This window comes from Camponotus floridanus, unplaced genomic scaffold (genome assembly GCF_003227725.1).
Source record: "Camponotus floridanus strain SB8 unplaced genomic scaffold, Cflo_v7.5 scaffold107, whole genome shotgun sequence".
NCBI lineage: Eukaryota > Metazoa > Arthropoda > Insecta > Hymenoptera > Formicidae > Camponotus > Camponotus floridanus.
In genome coordinates this window covers 382,083-400,896 of record NW_020229223.1, presented here as the reverse complement: position 1 = coordinate 400,896, position 18,814 = coordinate 382,083, and the positions used below count along the sequence as shown (strand labels likewise).

Sequence of the window (18,814 nt, the reverse complement as noted above, 5' to 3'; positions counted from 1 at the left end):
CTCATTCGACGCTTATACAGGATCGATGTCTCGAATTACGTTCGAACACATCGGCGCCGCATCATAATTCGATGCGATGCCGTGCAATTCAAATAAAGTCGATCGCGTGAAGATGGTTCGGCTAGAAGCGATTTCAAATTTATTTTATATACGCGCAGTGCTGCACAGCCTATCTCGTAGGGCTGCCAACTGTTAAACTTTCAAACTTTCAAAAATAATATTTAATAATTTTTATATTAATATTAAATAATATTTAATTATTTTTATATTAATCGTGTTAAATGTGCGACGTACAGTTTTACACATTTTAATGAGAAGCATATAATATAATTGGTTAGGTTAGATTAAAACAAGCTGCTGTGATTCATTTAACATAATAGCATAAATTTGACGAATGTGCAGCTATTGAAGTTACATGATATTTGTGGACACATTTTTAAAGTAATCATGAGTGTCTTATCTCATCTTGATTATATGAAATTAAAATATAAAATATTTATGTATTCCACATTAACATTCATTACAAGTTATTCATTACAAGTATTCATTACTATATTACTTTTCTTATATCTCAATCATATTTCATCGATGAAGCTTTTCATATATCGCAGACAATATGATACTGTGTGTGGAATTTTACACAGGTAATACATGGCACAAAAATAATTTGTTCTGAAGTATTGTGCGCATTTCTCAAAAATAAATCAAATTAAATTATTTTAAGTAAGATCCAAAAATCACTACATTGCCAGGATCGTATCTTATAACTGCGATATTATCACCTTTTAATATGTGTGCGCAGTATTACATACATAAAATATATAAATTTATTTGAAACGTACAGAAATCTTTATCTTATTTATAATATTTATGATATAAAAGAAAATTGCAACTCTAATGAAACAGAGCGGTGGAATAATTGGTTGATACTTATGCTGGTCTACAATATTTATCCTTTTTTTCATCATTAGATTTTTGGTGCTTTTTTTATTATACAGATGTTATCTGTAAATATAGTACTTGTAATGTTGCTTCTGTATCACTGTAACCACACAAAAATGATAGCATTTGCAGGTAATTATGTTATACTTATATATCATAAGAAAGAGAAAATAAAATTAAAGTTGAATACTGAATGTGCTCTAAAGTAAATCTCATCTAAATAAATAAATGCATAAATGTGCGCCCCACATTCCTCATGAAAAAAATACATAATATTAATTTTTATGTATTATTATTTTTAGATTTTTATTCTTTTAAATTCTCTAGATGCACTTTTCATTTCTCCTCTCTTTCTTTCCAACTACTAAATATAGATATATCATTTTTAATATAGATCTGTCATTTTTAGTGTACATTATTGCAGTAAGTGGAATAAAGAGCAAATCTTTTGGCACATTTAAAATGTACAGGAAAGTTTTATCTGATGCGTTTTTTTCAATAGAAATATCTGAAAAAAATGCATACGTCTTTTTTAATCTTAGTCTTTCTAAATAAAAATTAGAATAATAAATTTGCAAAATAATTTGTTTTAATATATTTTTATTACAAACATATGAAGCAAAGTGCTCAAGGTGCATCACTATGAAAACATCGATAGAATAAAAAATAGATCGCATACAAAAAAATTAAAATATTTACATTAATCAAATATTTATTTCTTCTCTTTTATATTATAATTATATTAATCAAATATTACATATTTGATATTTCTGCAAATATTTCCATTATTTTGAGATTGATTTGTTTCATGATATATTGCAATAATTAAAGTATGATTTCTGATATAATCTGCCATGAGACTGCAGAGAAAGCCAGCTTTAATTCTTTATTTTGTATAATATTTTTAATAATATAATAATTAAATTAAAGTTCTATGAAAATATGCTTGAAATACTAAATAAAAAAAATTGTTTCTTATGTACAACCTTATACAGTTTAAATAAACAAAAAATTATTGTTAATAATATACATATATAAATTGATAATTAAATAAAACAATTAATTAATTAATCGACACAATCCACGTTTTTTTTTAGCTTTATGTCTAACATATACATATATATATATATATATATATATATATATATATATATATATATATATGTGTATATATATTTTCATAAATAAAAAATGTTTCTTTCTAATATAAATTAAATAAAAAGTAATATGCCTTTAAATACTTTATATACATACCTGTTGCAATAAACCAATAAAGAATGCTTTTACATTCCTCCTTGTACTTTGGCATACATATCCTTTATGCCAATTATCTCGCAACACGCTTTTATCGCATGATGACAAACAAGCCCATTATCCTTCATGAATTTTCTTTACAAATATTTTTATATTCTCAAACTGTGTAAAGAAATCATGTAACACTGAAAAATACAAAGTGATATTAAAAGAGAAGAAATAAATTTTATATTATATAGTATTGACAATTATTTTCTTACCAGTGTATTCCTTATATGTAGGAATATACATTAGTCTTTGACCAGCCCTATTTTTAACCGTCTTTAGGGATGCTTTGACTTTTGATAACGCAAATCCAGTTAATCCATTTCCATTTCCAGTTACTATAAATGAACTGATTCTAGTCTTATGTGCTAAATTACCGGTCATACAAGTTATCATTTTGTTTTCCAAAATCCAGATTTCAAAACTTTCAAATGTATCTGCAGAAAACAAAGATATTAATTATATAAGATTCTAATATTTAGAACTGAAACATCAAAAAAAAAATTGAAAATAGACATCGTATCACATGATTTTTGTATGTGTGTGATTTAACCATTATAATCCAATAATAGCATAAATATTAACCTTTTCCAATAAGATCTGATTCAATGCTTCTGCCATCCATTGTAACACTCGTCCAACCACATTCCAATGGCGATAATTTTATTTGCATTGGTCTGGTCTGATTTTGTGGTAATTCCATAAGTTTTTGCTTTCTTTCAAGATTTACAAGCAGTTTTTGCTGTTGAATTAATTCTTTTCCGCTAAACACAGGAGTGTTTAGACCAGGAAATTGTATCGGAATTTTTCCCATGCCAATAATTTGCTCCTTATTTAGGAGCTCTCTCTTTTCACTACTCTTCTTGCTCTACCTCTGTGTCTTCCTGCATTACTGATACTTGTCACACCTTTTCATAATTCATCTTTAGGTCCTATAGAACAAAAGCGCAGTGAAATACAAATTATTTTCTACTGTAAATATAAACTATTATCAAAATGCTATATCCATAAAAGTTCTACTTACTATTCGCAAAAAATATAGAGTTTCTCACATTATTTAATAAAGTGACTATTTTTAATAAATGTGAATGACTGACAAGCAATAAATTAAACAATATTAAACAATAATATACCTGAAAAAAATTTCATAATTTTATTAGAGTTAAATTGATAAATTAATTTTAAATACACATTATATGTTAATTACATATAATGATTTAGAGACAATGATATATTTCATTTGCGTTACCATTGTTTACAGATTGAACATTTTTTTATCAAATTATTTACAACTCTAAATATGTAGCATACGACAAGCCATTTTTAAAATCTATAAAACAAACAACAAAGTTGTTCATAGTTTTCATTCTTTTTTGTCATAGTCTGCTTTTATGCGATCTTAAAATCACAAAGTGTGCACTATCTGCACTATCGGACGCCATTTTTGCTCCATCTTATTGAGATCAAAATTGCGGTACTTTGTTAATCTAGTGACTTTACACATTAGCATCATATTTAGCATCAAAGTTAACAATCTAGTGTAATATGTAATCTGTGGATGTGATTCAATACGCGCGCGCGCGCGTTACCACATGATCTGCGATCGCGCATCTCGTGACTGCACGGGTATCGATTATTATTCGCCCCCTGTCCCTGCCCCTGCCCCTACCTCTGCCACGGCTTTCACGATCGCAGTTTCAGGAAGAGAAGACGAACGAGAGAGGATCTTGGCGAACCGTGTCGGACAAATAATATCGACGTGATCGTCTTTTCGGCGCGTTATTTCCAACATCAAAGATGGGCTCGCTCTTCCGCAGCGAGGAGATGACATTATGTCAACTGTTCCTCCAAAGCGAAGCAGCTTACGCCTGTGTCTCCGAACTCGGCGAGCTCGGGCTGGTACAGTTTCGCGATGTAAGTGTTTTACATCTTATTATATTATATTTCGCTCCTTAATAGCCTAATAATAATTTTCTCTCGCCATTCTGCGTAACTTTAATTTTTCATTAGTCATACAAATATAGTCATCCAACACAGACATTTTAAACTATGTGTCCTTGATGACCTCATCATCATAATGTTAATATATCTATTTCATTTTAGTTAAATCCTGATGTCAATGCTTTTCAACGGAAGTTTGTCAATGAGGTACGTCGTTGTGATGAAATGGAGCGCAAGCTGCGTTACCTGGAGAAGGAAATCAAGAAAGATGGTATTCCAATGCTGGATACCGGTGAAAACCCGGAGGCTCCACAGCCTCGAGAGATGATAGATCTGGAAGCCACTTTTGAGAAGCTAGAGAATGAATTGCGGGAAGTGAACCAGAATGCTGAGGCGCTTAAACGCAACTTTTTGGAGTTAACTGAGCTCAAACACATTTTACGGAAGACTCAAGTTTTTTTCGATGAGGTAAGTCATTAAATTAGAAATTTTTATTTTTATGATTTAATAATCTGAGCATATGAATTTACTGTTTCAAAAACTATGAACTGCCAAGGAATTTTGAAATCTATTTGATCAAAAAGGACTTGTAATGAAAAATTATTTGAATGAGATTGTAAAAAGTGTGTTTTGTTTTAATCTGTTGATTGTTTTGTACAATTTGAATGTAATTCTTGGGGGAAAACTTTTGCAATGAGCTGTAAATATCAACAATGGTGCCATTATTTATCTTGAATGTCAAATTTGTTAGATATAAGAACTTTTGCAGCAATGGAATACTTTATTTCAAAGCGCAATTATTTATTTGGCTTCCAAGATGTTTATTATTGAGCAAGAAACTATTATATTTGCTACAATTAAATTTTTATGCAGAGAAATATTATTATTATATTTGAGAATTTATAAGATAAAAAGATATTTTAGATAATATATACTTATTTACATTATTTGTTCATTTCTGTGAGCTAATATATGATCTCTTCAAGAGAATTAAATATTTTTTAATATATAAATTAGAAATTAATTATAATATATTAATTATAATACTTTAAAGAGAGAAAGAGAAAGACTTTGAAATTATTCATCGTCTTAATAAGATTTCTTTAACTTATTTAATATTTTTAAGTTTTCACAGGATATAATATTTTTTATAAAAAATTTGTGATAATTTTCTACAAAAGAATGAAAACTATCTCGTTAAAGTGATGAAGTTGCAACTTTATAATGTTATTATTGAAGAGAAAAGATTATTAATAGAAACATAGCTGCGCTAAAAAAAGCAATAAGTCTACAAGCTGGGCAAAATTTTTTCTAATGCATGGAAAGCTAAAAAATATGCAAATTAGATATATATATATATATATATATATATATATATATATATATATATATATATGAAAGCCTGTTTTTGCGCTTGTGCAACTTTAAACAATTGCAATAGAGTATTCTAAAGAAAAATGAAATGAAATAAGACTGTCTGTGACAGGCACAGTGGTTTCCATTTTATGAGCTGTCAAACATTAGAATGTTCTTATTGTATGTTACTAATCATATATTGTTGAGTGATTTTAGGATTATTAATGTGTTAGTGTTGCCAACTAACAAAAAGCCACTGCAAAGGACACAAGTCATTCGCTCCGCCCTATCTCCCTTTATGTCCCTTGAGAGTTGTCTAGTCTGGTCACAGTTTCATATGAATTCATTGTATTCAATTATATTGAATCAATTTTAGATTTTTAGATGCTATGTGTAATATTAATCTGTTTCTAATCACATATAACATAAAAGAATTTTTAGAAAATAATTTATAATGTATATTGTTGTTATCTTTATATAGACAATGTTTCAACACTACTGCACATGAACTGAGAACTGTTATGGATTATGTAAATGTATTTCTTGAAAAAGTAGCCTTTATACTTTTAATATTGTAGATGTTTAATATTAATAACATTTTAAAATCTAGTTGTTTACTATTGTTTAATATTTAATACGTTTTCACTGTAGTTTTTAATAGTTTTCAATTTTTAATATAATTTAATTTAATTTTTTCTGATGACATCTTTTAATTTTTATTTTATCCTTCCTTTTTAATCCATTAATCATTTTACTTTTTTCCTTTTTGCATAAATAAAAATCTGTCATTTGACATTGAGAAATATGCATGTTTGGGAACAAACAGTTGCACATATCATATTTAATAAAATATTTACACATAATTAATGAGTAATTTAATATAAAATAATTTAACTGTAATTTACTTTAATAATATATTATCACTTTAATATATATTTAATAATATAAATTTTAAAATTATTTTTTTGAAAAAAAATTAATATAAAAAAATATCTTTAATATTGAATAAAATAATACTATATAACAATAATAATAATAGTAATAATAATAATAATAAACAATGAATATGATAAATATTACTAATAAATGTAAGCTAATAACATTTTGTTATTGAAAATAATGTAAGATTATCAAAAATTATTAAAACCAATAGAAAGTCCCACAAATAAGCTATTAAGCGCGATATGCAGCATGACATCTTTGTATGATAAATAATGATAATAAATTAATAGTAACATGCATGAATTGCACTAACATTATGCAAATTTGTTCAGTATATTATATTATTGAAAGAAATAATATAATTAATTCTAGGAAAGCTGTTCTTTTTAAATCATATTACACATGGAACATATTTGTTCGAAAATCTTACATAGCTTCAAGTTTTAGAATGTTGATATTTGAATAATTTATATTTGGATAAATTCTTAATTTATTTTATTCTAAAAAATTATTAAAATCCGTGCAAATTATATCTATTATTATTATTATACTATTATAGTTTTTAATATTTTTGGCAGATAAATTTTTGATAATTGTAGAGTTTGAATTTAATAGAAATGATTTAATAGAAATATTTAGAGATTTAGATAAAATATATATAATCGTGACCTCTTTATTGGATTGTTGAATGAAACTCTTTGCATGTGCAGCATGTGTGTGTGTAGCATGTAGCAAGACTGTAATTTTGTATATATGATGTATGTTACCTTATTATAATTAATTTATTATAGTTACATGTTAATATCATTATTAATAATCGATAATATAAGCGTTATTTTAATTATTAAGTATAGAATAAAAGAAATTAAAATTGCATGAATACTATTGAATTCATGATGCTTATTTATTGAAGTAAATGTCTAAATCTATGAATTTTTTAACGTTGTAATTTTTAATTGTAAACGTCTAGTATTCGATTTTTTGAATTCAATATTTTGAATTCAATAGTTTTAGGTTTTGAAAAATGTGTATATGTAGAAATTAAATTTGTTTTGTTATTTAAAATCCATGTAAAGTTTGGAGTGTACAGTATTTTGAATATTTGTAAAATTAATTTTGTGAAATTTTCGCATTTTTTAGATTTTTATATATATAAATCCTTATACTTTCTAAAAATTCAGAAGTTAAATCTGTTTAGAACATTTTACTTCTTTATTTTTATATCATTAAGCATCATGAAAATTTAAACTTGTTGTTAGACACAGATCAAATATTGAACAAAAGTAAAGAACGAATTTAAGAAAAGATTTCTTCCTCTTCATTTTCTTTTTTGACGTCGATAAATTGAAGAAAATTTCGAAATACAAAAAAAAGAGAGAAGGAAAGAGAGTCTGCTATGAACAAGTGGAGCGGGAGATAGGGCGAAAGAGGGGTGACCTGTGTCTGTTGCCAGGCTGAGCATGGAGGTGTCGTGTCGCAGATGGCAGACCCCAGCCGTGAGGAAGAGCAAGTCACTTTGTTGGGTGAAGAGGGCCTCCGCGCCGGCGGCCAGGCTCTCAAACTCGGGTAATTAATGTGTGACGTACATCCGTTTAATGCAGAGCGTGGCGACTTTTAAAGGATTTCTCAAAGATGGATATGCTATGCATCAAAATTGAATTTTAATTAGTATATTTGATTTACCAGATATACATATATAAGAGAATTTCTTAACTACCATACTAACTTTTTTTTTATCTTTTTATACTCTTTTTATATTTATAATTGCTCTATCAAAATTTAGATCTTAATTAATAACTCTTAATTATGGAAAATATGATATAATAATTCCTTAAATTTTCCTTGATATTTCATTTGTACCTAAATTTTTTTAGATTCTTTGACACTTGGTTCTCAAGAAATTTTCGATTGGATCTTTTAAAAATTTTCTTGATAGTTAACAATTGACAGTCCTTATAATTTCTTGTAAAAGAGTAATATATTAATTTTATATAAAATTTATTTTTATATATTATATAATATTATTATATAATATATTATATAATATATTTTTATATATTATATATTATATATAATTTCATCTCACAAATCTTTTCTTTTTATACAGATGTTTTTATTTAGAAATTTTATTTTCTCTCTCTCTCTTTCTCTTTCTCTTTCTCTCTCTTTTAATACAAGTTTGCTGTTCTAAATCTCCACGCTCTGCATTTTTTTAATCTCCACATGACCGAGAATCATTTTTAGTACGTCATTGCATGTCCACAGTTTGTGTTGTAAAATATGCACTGCTAAATTTCGCAGTGCGTTTCATTACTAATATCAATCTTTGGATTGCCGAATACGAATATATTCAGATTTTCTAATTGATTTCCAAATTTTTTTTTAGCAATTCTTGACAATAAATATTTCTATCTTTTTTCATTTCTATTTTTTTATATTATTTTATCTTATATTTATTATTACAATATTTTATATATTATATTATTTATACATGTATCTTATTAACTAGTCAACAGAAATATTTGACAATTTTGAAAGAATTTAAAGACTAAGAATATTAATGTCGAATATAAAATCACGGCTAAAAACACTCATTCTGATAAATATTGCAGTATTTATGAGATATTCGATGAATTGTAATAATACATTCATTATTCTTAAAATACATTTCCATTATAAATGTTCGACATATCGGATATCAATCTATGACTGAATTTGATTGAAATGCTTTGAATTTGACAAGTGTGCAAAATCAATACTTCTAGTCTTACAATTCTCCTTACAATTATGTTTCAAAATTATCAGATATTTCTGGCGGTATTTGTATAACTCTTATTGTTTTGCATAATTTTTCTTATAGTTTATTCACTATATATTTATTGTTAAAAATAGAAAAATATTCGTTGAAATTTAATTAATGGATTATTTTATTGATCGGCAATCCAGAGAAAAAAAATAATTTGAAAAGTAAACGAAACTCGGTGAATATTTTTATATGTATTCTCGAGTACGTGATTTTGTAGTAGGCTAAGATATATCGTAAAATCGCAAAAAGTAAATGGAGCCTGTAACATACACATTACACACTCAATATACGTATATTGTCTTTATTTATATAACATGATGCATACTATGTAGTATACATTTCTGTTGTATATATATGTGTGTGTGTGTGTAAATCTTTGAAAATATAATTTTTGTAATATATAATAAATATAATACACACACAAGTGAGAAGCACATTTCAAAATTAGATTTTGAAAAGCTGAATTTGAATATTTAATTATTCTAAGATTTCAAATTGTTGAAAATGGGTTTGGAAGTTTTCAAGATTTCGAGTTTTTCTAAACTTGATACTTGAGATACTTGAGATTTCCAACAAATTTTATCTTCCTCTTTTTTAGAACTTGGAATAATTAATTACACAATACTAATTACACAATAGCTTTTGTGCATAAAACTATATATTGTCTAACATTATTATATTTAAGAAAATATTATATTGCGTTACAATTATTACTCTAATCTATCACATATTGTGTTAGAAATTCAGTTTAAATATTATCGTATAAAAAAAAGAAATTGTGCCCAGCACGAAGCTTTTCTGTACAAAATGTCAAGGAAAAGGGGGTGTAAAAAATTGACCGAGATATACCGTCCTTGAATTTTTGAATCTTTTTCCTTTTTCTCTTCATACACATTATATAATTGAATTTCTCTATTCTGACATTATCAAAATCGAATATTTTCTTTAGTCTAAATATTTTACATTCAAATGGCATATATACAGAGTGAAAATTATATATATATATATATATATATATATATATATATATATGTGTGTGTGTGTGTGTACACACACTTTAGATTTACTTTAATTTTTTATAAGTTTCGAATAAACAATTAAAGTCTATTAAATATGACTAGATTCTATTAAATACTGATAATTATGCCTTGCATCAATAATATATTATTACATCATTAAAGTGAAAAGTAAACTGATAAGTAAAAAACTAGCTTAAAATGATACGCATAAAAATGATAGTATTTCCTTTTTTCATTTAACGTGGAAAATTAAAAATAGTGGAGTAGTAACGTCGTTGTAGAAATATTAAGAATAAGAAAGTTAGAAGACTAACGATTCTAGAATTATTAGCATTAATGATATAAAAATGTTAAGATTTGGTTACAGCGATAGAAGATGATAATGCAAAAGAAAAAAATTTAGATTAGAGAAAGACAATATTGGAGAAAAATTTAGAATAGAGAATTTCGATTGTATATGTTATAATCGGTATATCGAAGGCTAGATTCATTATAGTAGAGGCATCCTACGTCAGTGTATTCTGTGATTACAGCACCTATATACTGCATCTATATATGCGGCAGACACCGCAGGAGTGCGTTATAGGAGCCCGCTCAGGCAAGCTGTTATCAACCGTTATTTGCGAATCTGTTTGCGAAATTGTTTGCCTTGATGTTACTGCCTAATGTTTATCCAAGCTCATCTGTAAAGCGCTCAATAAGTAAAGCCACATCCTTCTTGCGTTGCTGGAGCATCCTTCATGAAGACTTTTATTCGATGAGGAAATCCTTTACTTTTTTACAAATTTTAATTCTTATGATTTTATCTTTTCTTTCCGATTTTTATATCTGGCTATTTTCCTGATCCATTAGAATATAATATAGGGACTCTCTAGAATTGTAAATTTTCGATTTCTATGTCTCCCAGAGATCCTTATTTATCGTTAAATTCTTGATCCATTAGATTCTAAGTCCTATAGATTTCCAAATAATATTTTCTTTATTGTTAGTAATAATAATCAATATCAAGTATTGAACTCTAGATTCTTGATATTATCCAAATAATTATCTTTGTATCAGTCCCATATGTTTCATATATTAGTATTTGTTTTAGATCCATCAAGCTTCCAATAATAGTTGATAGTAAAATTTGTTACGGTCTTCGTCTTCGGGGATGCCTCTGCAACTAAAAACACACTTGAAAAACAGACGCGACTGTTCGCTTTCACGAATAACCATTCATTGTTTACTGATCAATTGCAAAAAAATGGAGGAAAAATCGGCGAGAAATCACGCCGACTAATAACAGTTGATACAGTTTGATTCGGTTTGTCATCCGTTTTTAATATCGCTAAAGCAGAAAAATTCAAACTGTATCGAATATCTTCAATCTAAGCGATCGAGATCCGATGTTCATCTTCCGATCTCGACACTCGCGCGACAAAATTGTTGCAATAATTTTTCGTTGTAGTGATACACAACGTTGTAAATAACAATAAATGATGATGGTGTGGCCATGGGTATGTATAACAATGTTCTCACTCCTTAACAAAGGATTGTTTGTTTGTCTGTGTGTGTTCTCTTAAGCATATCGCTTACTCGCATGCTTTTTGCACTTGTCCTTATTCTTTGTTATGTTAATCAAGATCAGTGTGGATTATTAAATCATTAAGGATGCTTTGTTGGATTCCGTTTTAAATATTTAAGCGGTTGAATTTTTTTAATATCAAGAATTTAAAGTTCTAAAATATAAATTACATATCTCTTAAAGATTTTTTAAAATAAACACTTTATCTTCTAATAATCTAAATTTTTAATATTTTAACATTGATATCTTCACTTACATCTCGAAAATCTCGGATCGATTACACTTTTTTATAAAATGAGAAGATATCTTTGTAAATTTTAAAAATAGAAATTTCGAAAATTATCTAACATTCAAATTTCTTAACACTGCAAGCAATAGAAACCAACAAAAGCCCTTTAATGATTTAACGGTTTGGCTTATGATGTGCTTGAATAAATTGTTTTTATTTTTTATTTTGCATCGTATTTGCCAATGATGATCTTAACTTGAACAATTTCCCATTAATTGGGCAAAATTATGAAAATCAGATAAATTTAATAGCATTGTCAATTTTAAAACAATTTGATCGATTATTTTTTTGAGGAAGTCCTCACAATATGTATTAAAATCGCTGGACAAAATAATAATGGCTTATAAGTTTTTTTTTCAGATTGTTCGATAAATAAGAATATTGCCACATACCTTTTCTAATATTTGAGCTATCTGAACTGAGATCCAATGTTTGCCATTGTTAAAATATTCAGTAGGCACGACTGATTAATTAAGATTAAGGAAATTCTATAAATTTTAATAACATTTTTCTATATATATATTTACATGTGTATATATGCACATTTATTTTTTATTTTATTTTATTTTTTTAACATATAAATACGTTTTTATTTATTTTGTGAAAATATTTGTCATATAATATATATTATATATTGATTTTAATAATCCTAATAATTATATTCATATGTAATATATATCTAAAAAAATATATATAAAGAATTATATTTTTTTATTTTAATAGTATAAATTACACGAGCATCTATCGCACAGTCGTGCCTCTGATTCCTTTTTAATTATCACTCTCAATAACTGTTTAATGTTTTATTATGAATCGTTATCGTTATCCCACATATGTGTGAAAAAATTTATATTTAGCTCAATAATATGACGAACTTGAGATATATCTAAACTGCCTCTAAAACTACATTTTGCATTACAATTTCTAGAGAATCACGATTTAAAATTAATAGGAATTTTGTAAGGATTCAATTAAGAATAAAGAATTCAAAAATTCGAGACATTTAAAAATTAAATTTTTTATTACTGTATTAGTTCCTAAAAGATTTAAAATATAATAGAAAAATTTTAGACAAGGAGGAACAGCTCAATGACAGATAATGGCACGACACTGTCTCTTGATTTAAGAAAAAAATAAAAAATCTGCAAATTTCAAATATAAAATCTCTTGTAACTTTCTATAATGTATCTCTTTATATAATACCATTATTATTTTTTATTATATAGTTATAAAATATTATTTTATTATATAATTATAAAATAATTGTGAATTTTTATAGAAAATTATCCTATTATTAACATAATAAAATAAAGGACTTATTTAGTAATCGTCGTAAGATTAAATTATGAAGATGATAAATTGTATCAAATTTTCACTTTTTTTTACAAACATCATCTCGTAAAAAATCTTGAGATTACTTACTATTATTTGTAAGTAATTTTGTTTATAAAACGTCGTAGTAACAAAAAATATCTCAAGTTCGTTTTATCTAAGACGATTAAAATAGACGAGACAAAGCAAAATTCGTGCAAACGAAAAACAAAGTGGCAAGTTGGAGCATTGTGATCGTTTCTGGTGTGGCTAATGTGGTTGTGTCTTGTCTGTTGTGTCATCAGCAAGAGCACGCGGGCTTGAACCCCACCGAGTCCATGACACGTGCGTTGATTAGCGATGATAATATCGCCCGCCAGTCCGCCCTCGGCCCTGTCCAGTTGGGGTACGTACTCCCTTTACTAATTACTCCCTTCATCCTGTCGCGCTAGGTCCCAGGAATATCCATAGAATCGAATAAATCCAGAATTTCTTTAAAAAATTCACAAATTTTTTTTTGATAACATAAAAATGAAACATGTAAAACGCAGAAACTTAAGCACCTTCAGATTATTTTAATGAAATTAAAAACAATCCCACGTTTAAGAAGTTAGAACTTTAAGAAAATATTATTTATATTTTACTCATTTTTTAAGGAATTTTTTTCTTATTTTTCAGACAAAATTTCAAGATTGGATTTTTGTAAGTGTATATAATTTTTTTTAATAACTTAAAAAAAAATTGTCTCCTATGAATTTTTCAGTATATTCATAACATATCAAATCCTTGGAGATACAATTCTCGGATTTTTTTATTCTTTGGAGATACCTGGAATCTTATTACTCCGATATTTTAATTCCTTAGAATCCTAAATCTTTATAATTTTATATTTTCAATATTTTTAAATCCTAAAAGGTTCAAAAGTTATAAGTATTTGGATATCGAATTATAAGAAATCTCACATTTATAATAGTAAGTAATCTCATATTTATAATATTAAATATGATAATTTTAATTATTCTGAGTTTCTCTTGTGTGAAGATTACATAATTATAGACCTTTCAGGATTTAAGAATCTCAAAACTTAGAAAAATGCACCGAATAATATCTAAAAAAATATAAAAGCTTACTGCAAAGATTTTATCCATAAATATAGAAAAATATTTTTATTAGGTTGTTGTATTGTAAAATTTTTCTAATTTCTTTAATTAAGAAAAACAATTTTTAGACAAAATCAAATGTTTGCGATAATAATTTTAATTTTATTGTAATAAAATTTTCTTAAAATAATAATAAATTGCACTCTTTTATATTATACATTATGATCTTTATATCTTGCTGAGTTTATTTTTGACTAAAAAAAATTACATCAAAAATTAAAATAATTAAAAATACACATACACCGATCTAATAAAAATATATTGACGCAAATTCTATACATTCTTGGCATAATTAATGATTCAATGAGCATACCCCGATTTATTCCTGTGACACACGTATGCTATTTGTTGGAGTTTGTCCATTCAAAGAATATGTTTCAAGGAGGATCATGACAGATTACATTGCTGCAAGGTATGTAAAAAAAATAAAGGGACAGACCATGGCTACAGAAATCATCATTTTTCCAATTTTTGGCTAGCAATTTCACACAGAAAATCCGCACGAGTCGTTGACACCGATACAGATTGAAGATTTTCATTATAACGCCATAAAAGTGATCATCATGACGCTTTATTCGAAGAAACCGTAATCGCGGCGATTTTCATGCAGTTTGCACATAGACACTTTAAATATCTGATCTTTAATCGGTTCTTATATGTTTATTAATACGATGTTTGTGTCATCACACGAGCAGTTTCGTCGCGGGAGTCATCCTGAGGGAACGCATCCCCGCGTTCGAGCGTATGTTATGGCGTGCATGCCGCGGAAATGTCTTTCTACGCCAGGCGGAAATCGAGACTCCTTTAGAAGATCCATCAACGGTGAGTGTACAATGCGTATTTAAATCGAAGCACTTGAGAATGAGGCTGTATTTAAACTCTAATCATTATTATATCGCGATTAAATCGAAGTTTATGATTTAATCGAAGAAATATAAATACTAACTCAATAATGATGTATTTAGGGGGACCAGGTATACAAATCAGTCTTCATCATCTTCTTCCAAGGAGATCAACTGAAAACTCGTGTAAAAAAGATCTGCGAAGGCTTTAGAGCGACCTTGTATCCCTGTCCAGAAGCACCGGCTGATCGCAGGGAAATGGCGATGGGCGTTATGACTCGCATCGAAGACTTAAACACTGTAAGAATATCATATTTTTATGTTTATAATGTATGTATAGTGTTAAAATATTTTCCTCTTTGCATATGGATTTCCTACTTTGTATATGGATGTAGAATATTTAAAATCGTCATCTTGATTTATGTCAATACTATTATCTGTAAAAAATGGATTAAATTAAAATTAATTTTAAAAAGGACATAAAATGTGGGTCAATTACAATTTTTCTAAATTGAAGCATTTTGGAAACTTGAAAGTGACGTTTGATTTTTTAAATGGAAACATTAAATTTTTTTTAAAGTTAATCTTATAATTAATCATTTAATTTACCGAATGGATGTTAATCGAGCAATTGTTTTCCAGGTCCTAGGACAGACACAAGATCATCGTCATCGTGTTCTAGTAGCTGCCGCAAAGAATATTAAGAACTGGTTCGTCAAAGTCCGCAAGATTAAAGCGATTTATCATACTCTCAATCTTTTCAATCTCGATGTCACTCAAAAATGCCTGATCGCTGAATGCTGGGTACCTGTCCTGGACATCGAGACTATTCAACTAGCATTAAGACGCGGAACGGTAATTAACGAATGCGATTTTTATCATTTTTTCCCTCGTGAAATAAAAGATTAATCCATATTTTTTGTTATATTTAGGAACGTAGCGGAAGTTCTGTACCTCCTATTTTGAATCGCATGGAGACTTTCGAAGATCCGCCAACGTATAATCGCACAAACAAGTTCACGAAGGGCTTTCAAGCGTTGATCGATGCTTACGGAGTCGCTTCTTATCGCGAGATGAACCCTACGCCCTATACTATCATCACATTCCCATTTTTATTCGCGATAATGTTCGGTGATACTGGTCATGGCCTCATCATGTTTTTGTTCGGCGGTTGGATGGTGTTGAAAGAGAAACCATTAGCGGCTAAGAAAAGCGATAATGAAATCTGGAATATATTCTTCGGCGGTCGTTACATCATTTTTCTCATGGGCCTGTTTTCCATGTATACCGGTCTCATCTACAATGACATATTCTCCAAATCACTCAACATTTTCGGCTCTAACTGGTTGATTAATTATAATCGTAGCACCATTCAGCATAATAAGGATCTGCAATTAAATCCCAGTTCTGAAGATTATATAGATTATCCGTACCCATTTGGCATGGATCCGGTATGGCAACTAGCGGAGAATAAAATCATCTTTCAAAATTCATACAAAATGAAGATCTCCATTATCTTTGGAGTAATACACATGCTATTTGGCGTACTAGTGGGATTATGGAATCACATGTATTTTAAAAAGCGTCTCAATATTACTTGCGAATTTGTGCCGCAGGTGATCTTTCTCTTGGCGTTATTTTTCTACATGGTGTTGCTCATGTTCATCAAATGGATCAAATATGGTCCCAAGAACGAACTGATCGATGGACCCGGTTGTGCACCTTCGGTTCTCATCACTTTCATCAACATGGTTCTATTTAAACCTGCCACTAAAGTTGGCGAATGCGAGCCGTACATGTATGGCGGTCAGAGTGGTTTACAAAAGTTTTTGGTGGTCGTAGCTCTACTCTGCGTGCCATGGATGCTGCTGGCGAAGCCAATTTCGTTAATGCGCAACCGCAGAAAGCAGCATTATCAGCTCAACAATCACGGCGCCGAGAATGGTGATGTGGAAGCTAGCATGGGAACTTTACAACAGAGTGGAGGTGTTACCCAAAATGGCGGTCACAAGGAGGAGGAAGAAAATATGATGGAAATATTTATTCATCAAGGCATTCACACCATCGAGTATGTTCTTGGCAGCGTGTCGCACACCGCGTCGTACTTGCGTCTCTGGGCCTTATCTTTGGCCCATGCCCAGTTGTCCGAGGTATTGTGGAACATGGTGATGAGAAATGGTTTAGCGAGAGAGGGATGGGATGGCGGTATCGTGCTGTATGCCATCTTTGCCTTTTGGGCAGTACTCACTGTGGGCATTCTTGTACTCATGGAAGGCCTTTCAGCATTTCTGCATACACTTCGTTTACATTGGTAAAATTTCGTTCGCAAAATATTTTTATAAGCTTATTATTATTACTATATAGATAAATATCGAATTATATTTTATATATAATGTTATTAAATATTTAAATATGTAATAATTTATTTTAATATTTAAATTATATAATAATATTTAGATATTTAATAAATTATGTTATTTTCATATAATCTAATTAAAAATAATACTTATGAATGCTTACTGATGAATCTACATTAATTTATTTGTAACTCTCGCTTTTTATTTTCTAGGGTGGAATTCCAGAGCAAATTCTATTCTGGCTTGGGCTATAGTTTCCAGCCATTTTCTTTCGAAATCATCCTTGATGCCGCACAGGCCACTACTGAGGATTAAAATAATTAGTATCATTAATTAATAATCGTCGTTGAGTATTGTTGTTAATATGAATGTAGGACATGGCGAATTTATTAGCTACTTCTTCAGATAAGTCAGTTATGATTAATTAATGAGTCTCTTATGAATAGGAATATGTATGTAGAGTTGATTAAGTTATAATCAAAATATGAAAATTATTTCTCTACATTTCGATAATTTAACCACAAGCGAACATAGCATTTGAAAAAAAAGTTATGAGATTTAAAGCACACATAAAGTCATGACAAGAGAATATTCTCGTTATATTATAAGTTTCTTTTTAATTGAGAAATAATATATAATTGAATTTTTGTGTGAAAGCTAAATTTTTTTTCTCTGCCATCTAATATATATAAAATCTTGCATGAATTCTTATATACAATATGGAATTCTTACACATTGTAGAACCTGCAGAAAACAAATGTACTCGAAAAACAAATGTACGTCACTTAGACGATTGATCGATGTTGTTTCGTACATCTATACATAATAAAGGATGTGGCATATATGAAAAGGTGTTTTATGAAAATTTGGTAATTGTATTATGCTACGATTTAGTATTCGGCAAGACGACTTGTGTGCGATTTGTCGAGATTAATTTCGTTCTTTGAGATCCGAAAAACTTTTCCAAACCTTTATTTTCATAT

General features: G+C 28.4%; 2 protein-coding genes and 1 long non-coding RNA gene across 7 annotated transcripts; 1 reads left to right on the top strand and 2 right to left on the bottom strand.

The window, feature by feature from the left end:
• Positions 1 to 1,438: 1,438 nt before the first annotated feature.
• Positions 1,439 to 3,339, bottom strand: LOC112638975 (28S ribosomal protein S5, mitochondrial-like). The gene is made up of 5 exons (XM_025411664.1): positions 3,266 to 3,339; positions 2,827 to 3,173; positions 2,457 to 2,678; positions 2,197 to 2,381; positions 1,439 to 1,450 (listed from the first exon to the last, which is right to left on the bottom strand). The coding sequence occupies exons 2-4, from the start codon at positions 3,053 to 3,055 to the stop codon at positions 2,314 to 2,316; spliced, it is 519 nt and encodes a 172-aa protein (XP_025267449.1). The 5' UTR covers positions 3,056 to 3,173; positions 3,266 to 3,339; the 3' UTR covers positions 1,439 to 1,450; positions 2,197 to 2,313.
• Positions 3,340 to 3,835: 496 nt separating this feature from the next.
• Positions 3,836 to 18,681, top strand: LOC105254546 (V-type proton ATPase 116 kDa subunit a). 5 transcript variants are annotated; one of them, XM_020028537.2, is made up of 9 exons: positions 3,836 to 4,155; positions 4,345 to 4,650; positions 13,778 to 13,878; positions 14,151 to 14,174; positions 15,328 to 15,454; positions 15,598 to 15,774; positions 16,117 to 16,329; positions 16,407 to 17,785; positions 18,044 to 18,681. In XM_020028537.2, exons 1-9 carry the CDS (start codon positions 4,039 to 4,041, stop codon positions 18,144 to 18,146), a joined length of 2,547 nt encoding a protein of 848 aa, XP_019884096.1. In that variant the 5' UTR covers positions 3,836 to 4,038; the 3' UTR covers positions 18,147 to 18,681. The 5 variants fall into 5 exon arrangements, with proteins under 5 accessions (XP_019884096.1, XP_011261602.1, XP_011261604.1 ...); XM_011263300.3 differs by lacking the exon at positions 14,151 to 14,174; XM_011263302.3 differs by lacking the exons at positions 13,778 to 13,878; positions 14,151 to 14,174 and adding an exon at positions 10,839 to 10,903.
• Positions 15,188 to 15,775, bottom strand: LOC112638981. Its single transcript, XR_003123238.1, has 2 exons — positions 15,579 to 15,775; positions 15,188 to 15,499 (listed from the first exon to the last, which is right to left on the bottom strand). It is a non-coding gene; the product is annotated as an uncharacterized LOC112638981 (long non-coding RNA).
• Positions 18,682 to 18,814: the final 133 nt, after the last annotated feature.

Coding starts and splice junctions, on each gene's coding strand:
- LOC112638975 (XM_025411664.1), bottom strand. CDS start 3,055: ATGGGAAAAATTCCGATACAATTTCCTGGTCTAAACACTCCTGTGTTT. Junction 2,679..2,826: donor ATCAGATCTTATTGGAAAAG/GTTAATATTTAT, acceptor TGTTTTCTGCAG/ATACATTTGAAAGTTTTGAA. Junction 2,382..2,456: donor TACATATAAGGAATACACTG/GTAAGAAAATAA, acceptor TGTATTTTTCAG/TGTTACATGATTTCTTTACA.
- LOC105254546 (XM_020028537.2), top strand. CDS start 4,039: ATGGGCTCGCTCTTCCGCAGCGAGGAGATGACATTATGTCAACTGTTC. Junction 4,156..4,344: donor GGCTGGTACAGTTTCGCGAT/GTAAGTGTTTTA, acceptor ATTTCATTTTAG/TTAAATCCTGATGTCAATGC. Junction 14,175..15,327: donor AATTTCAAGATTGGATTTTT/GTAAGTGTATAT, acceptor TCACACGAGCAG/TTTCGTCGCGGGAGTCATCC.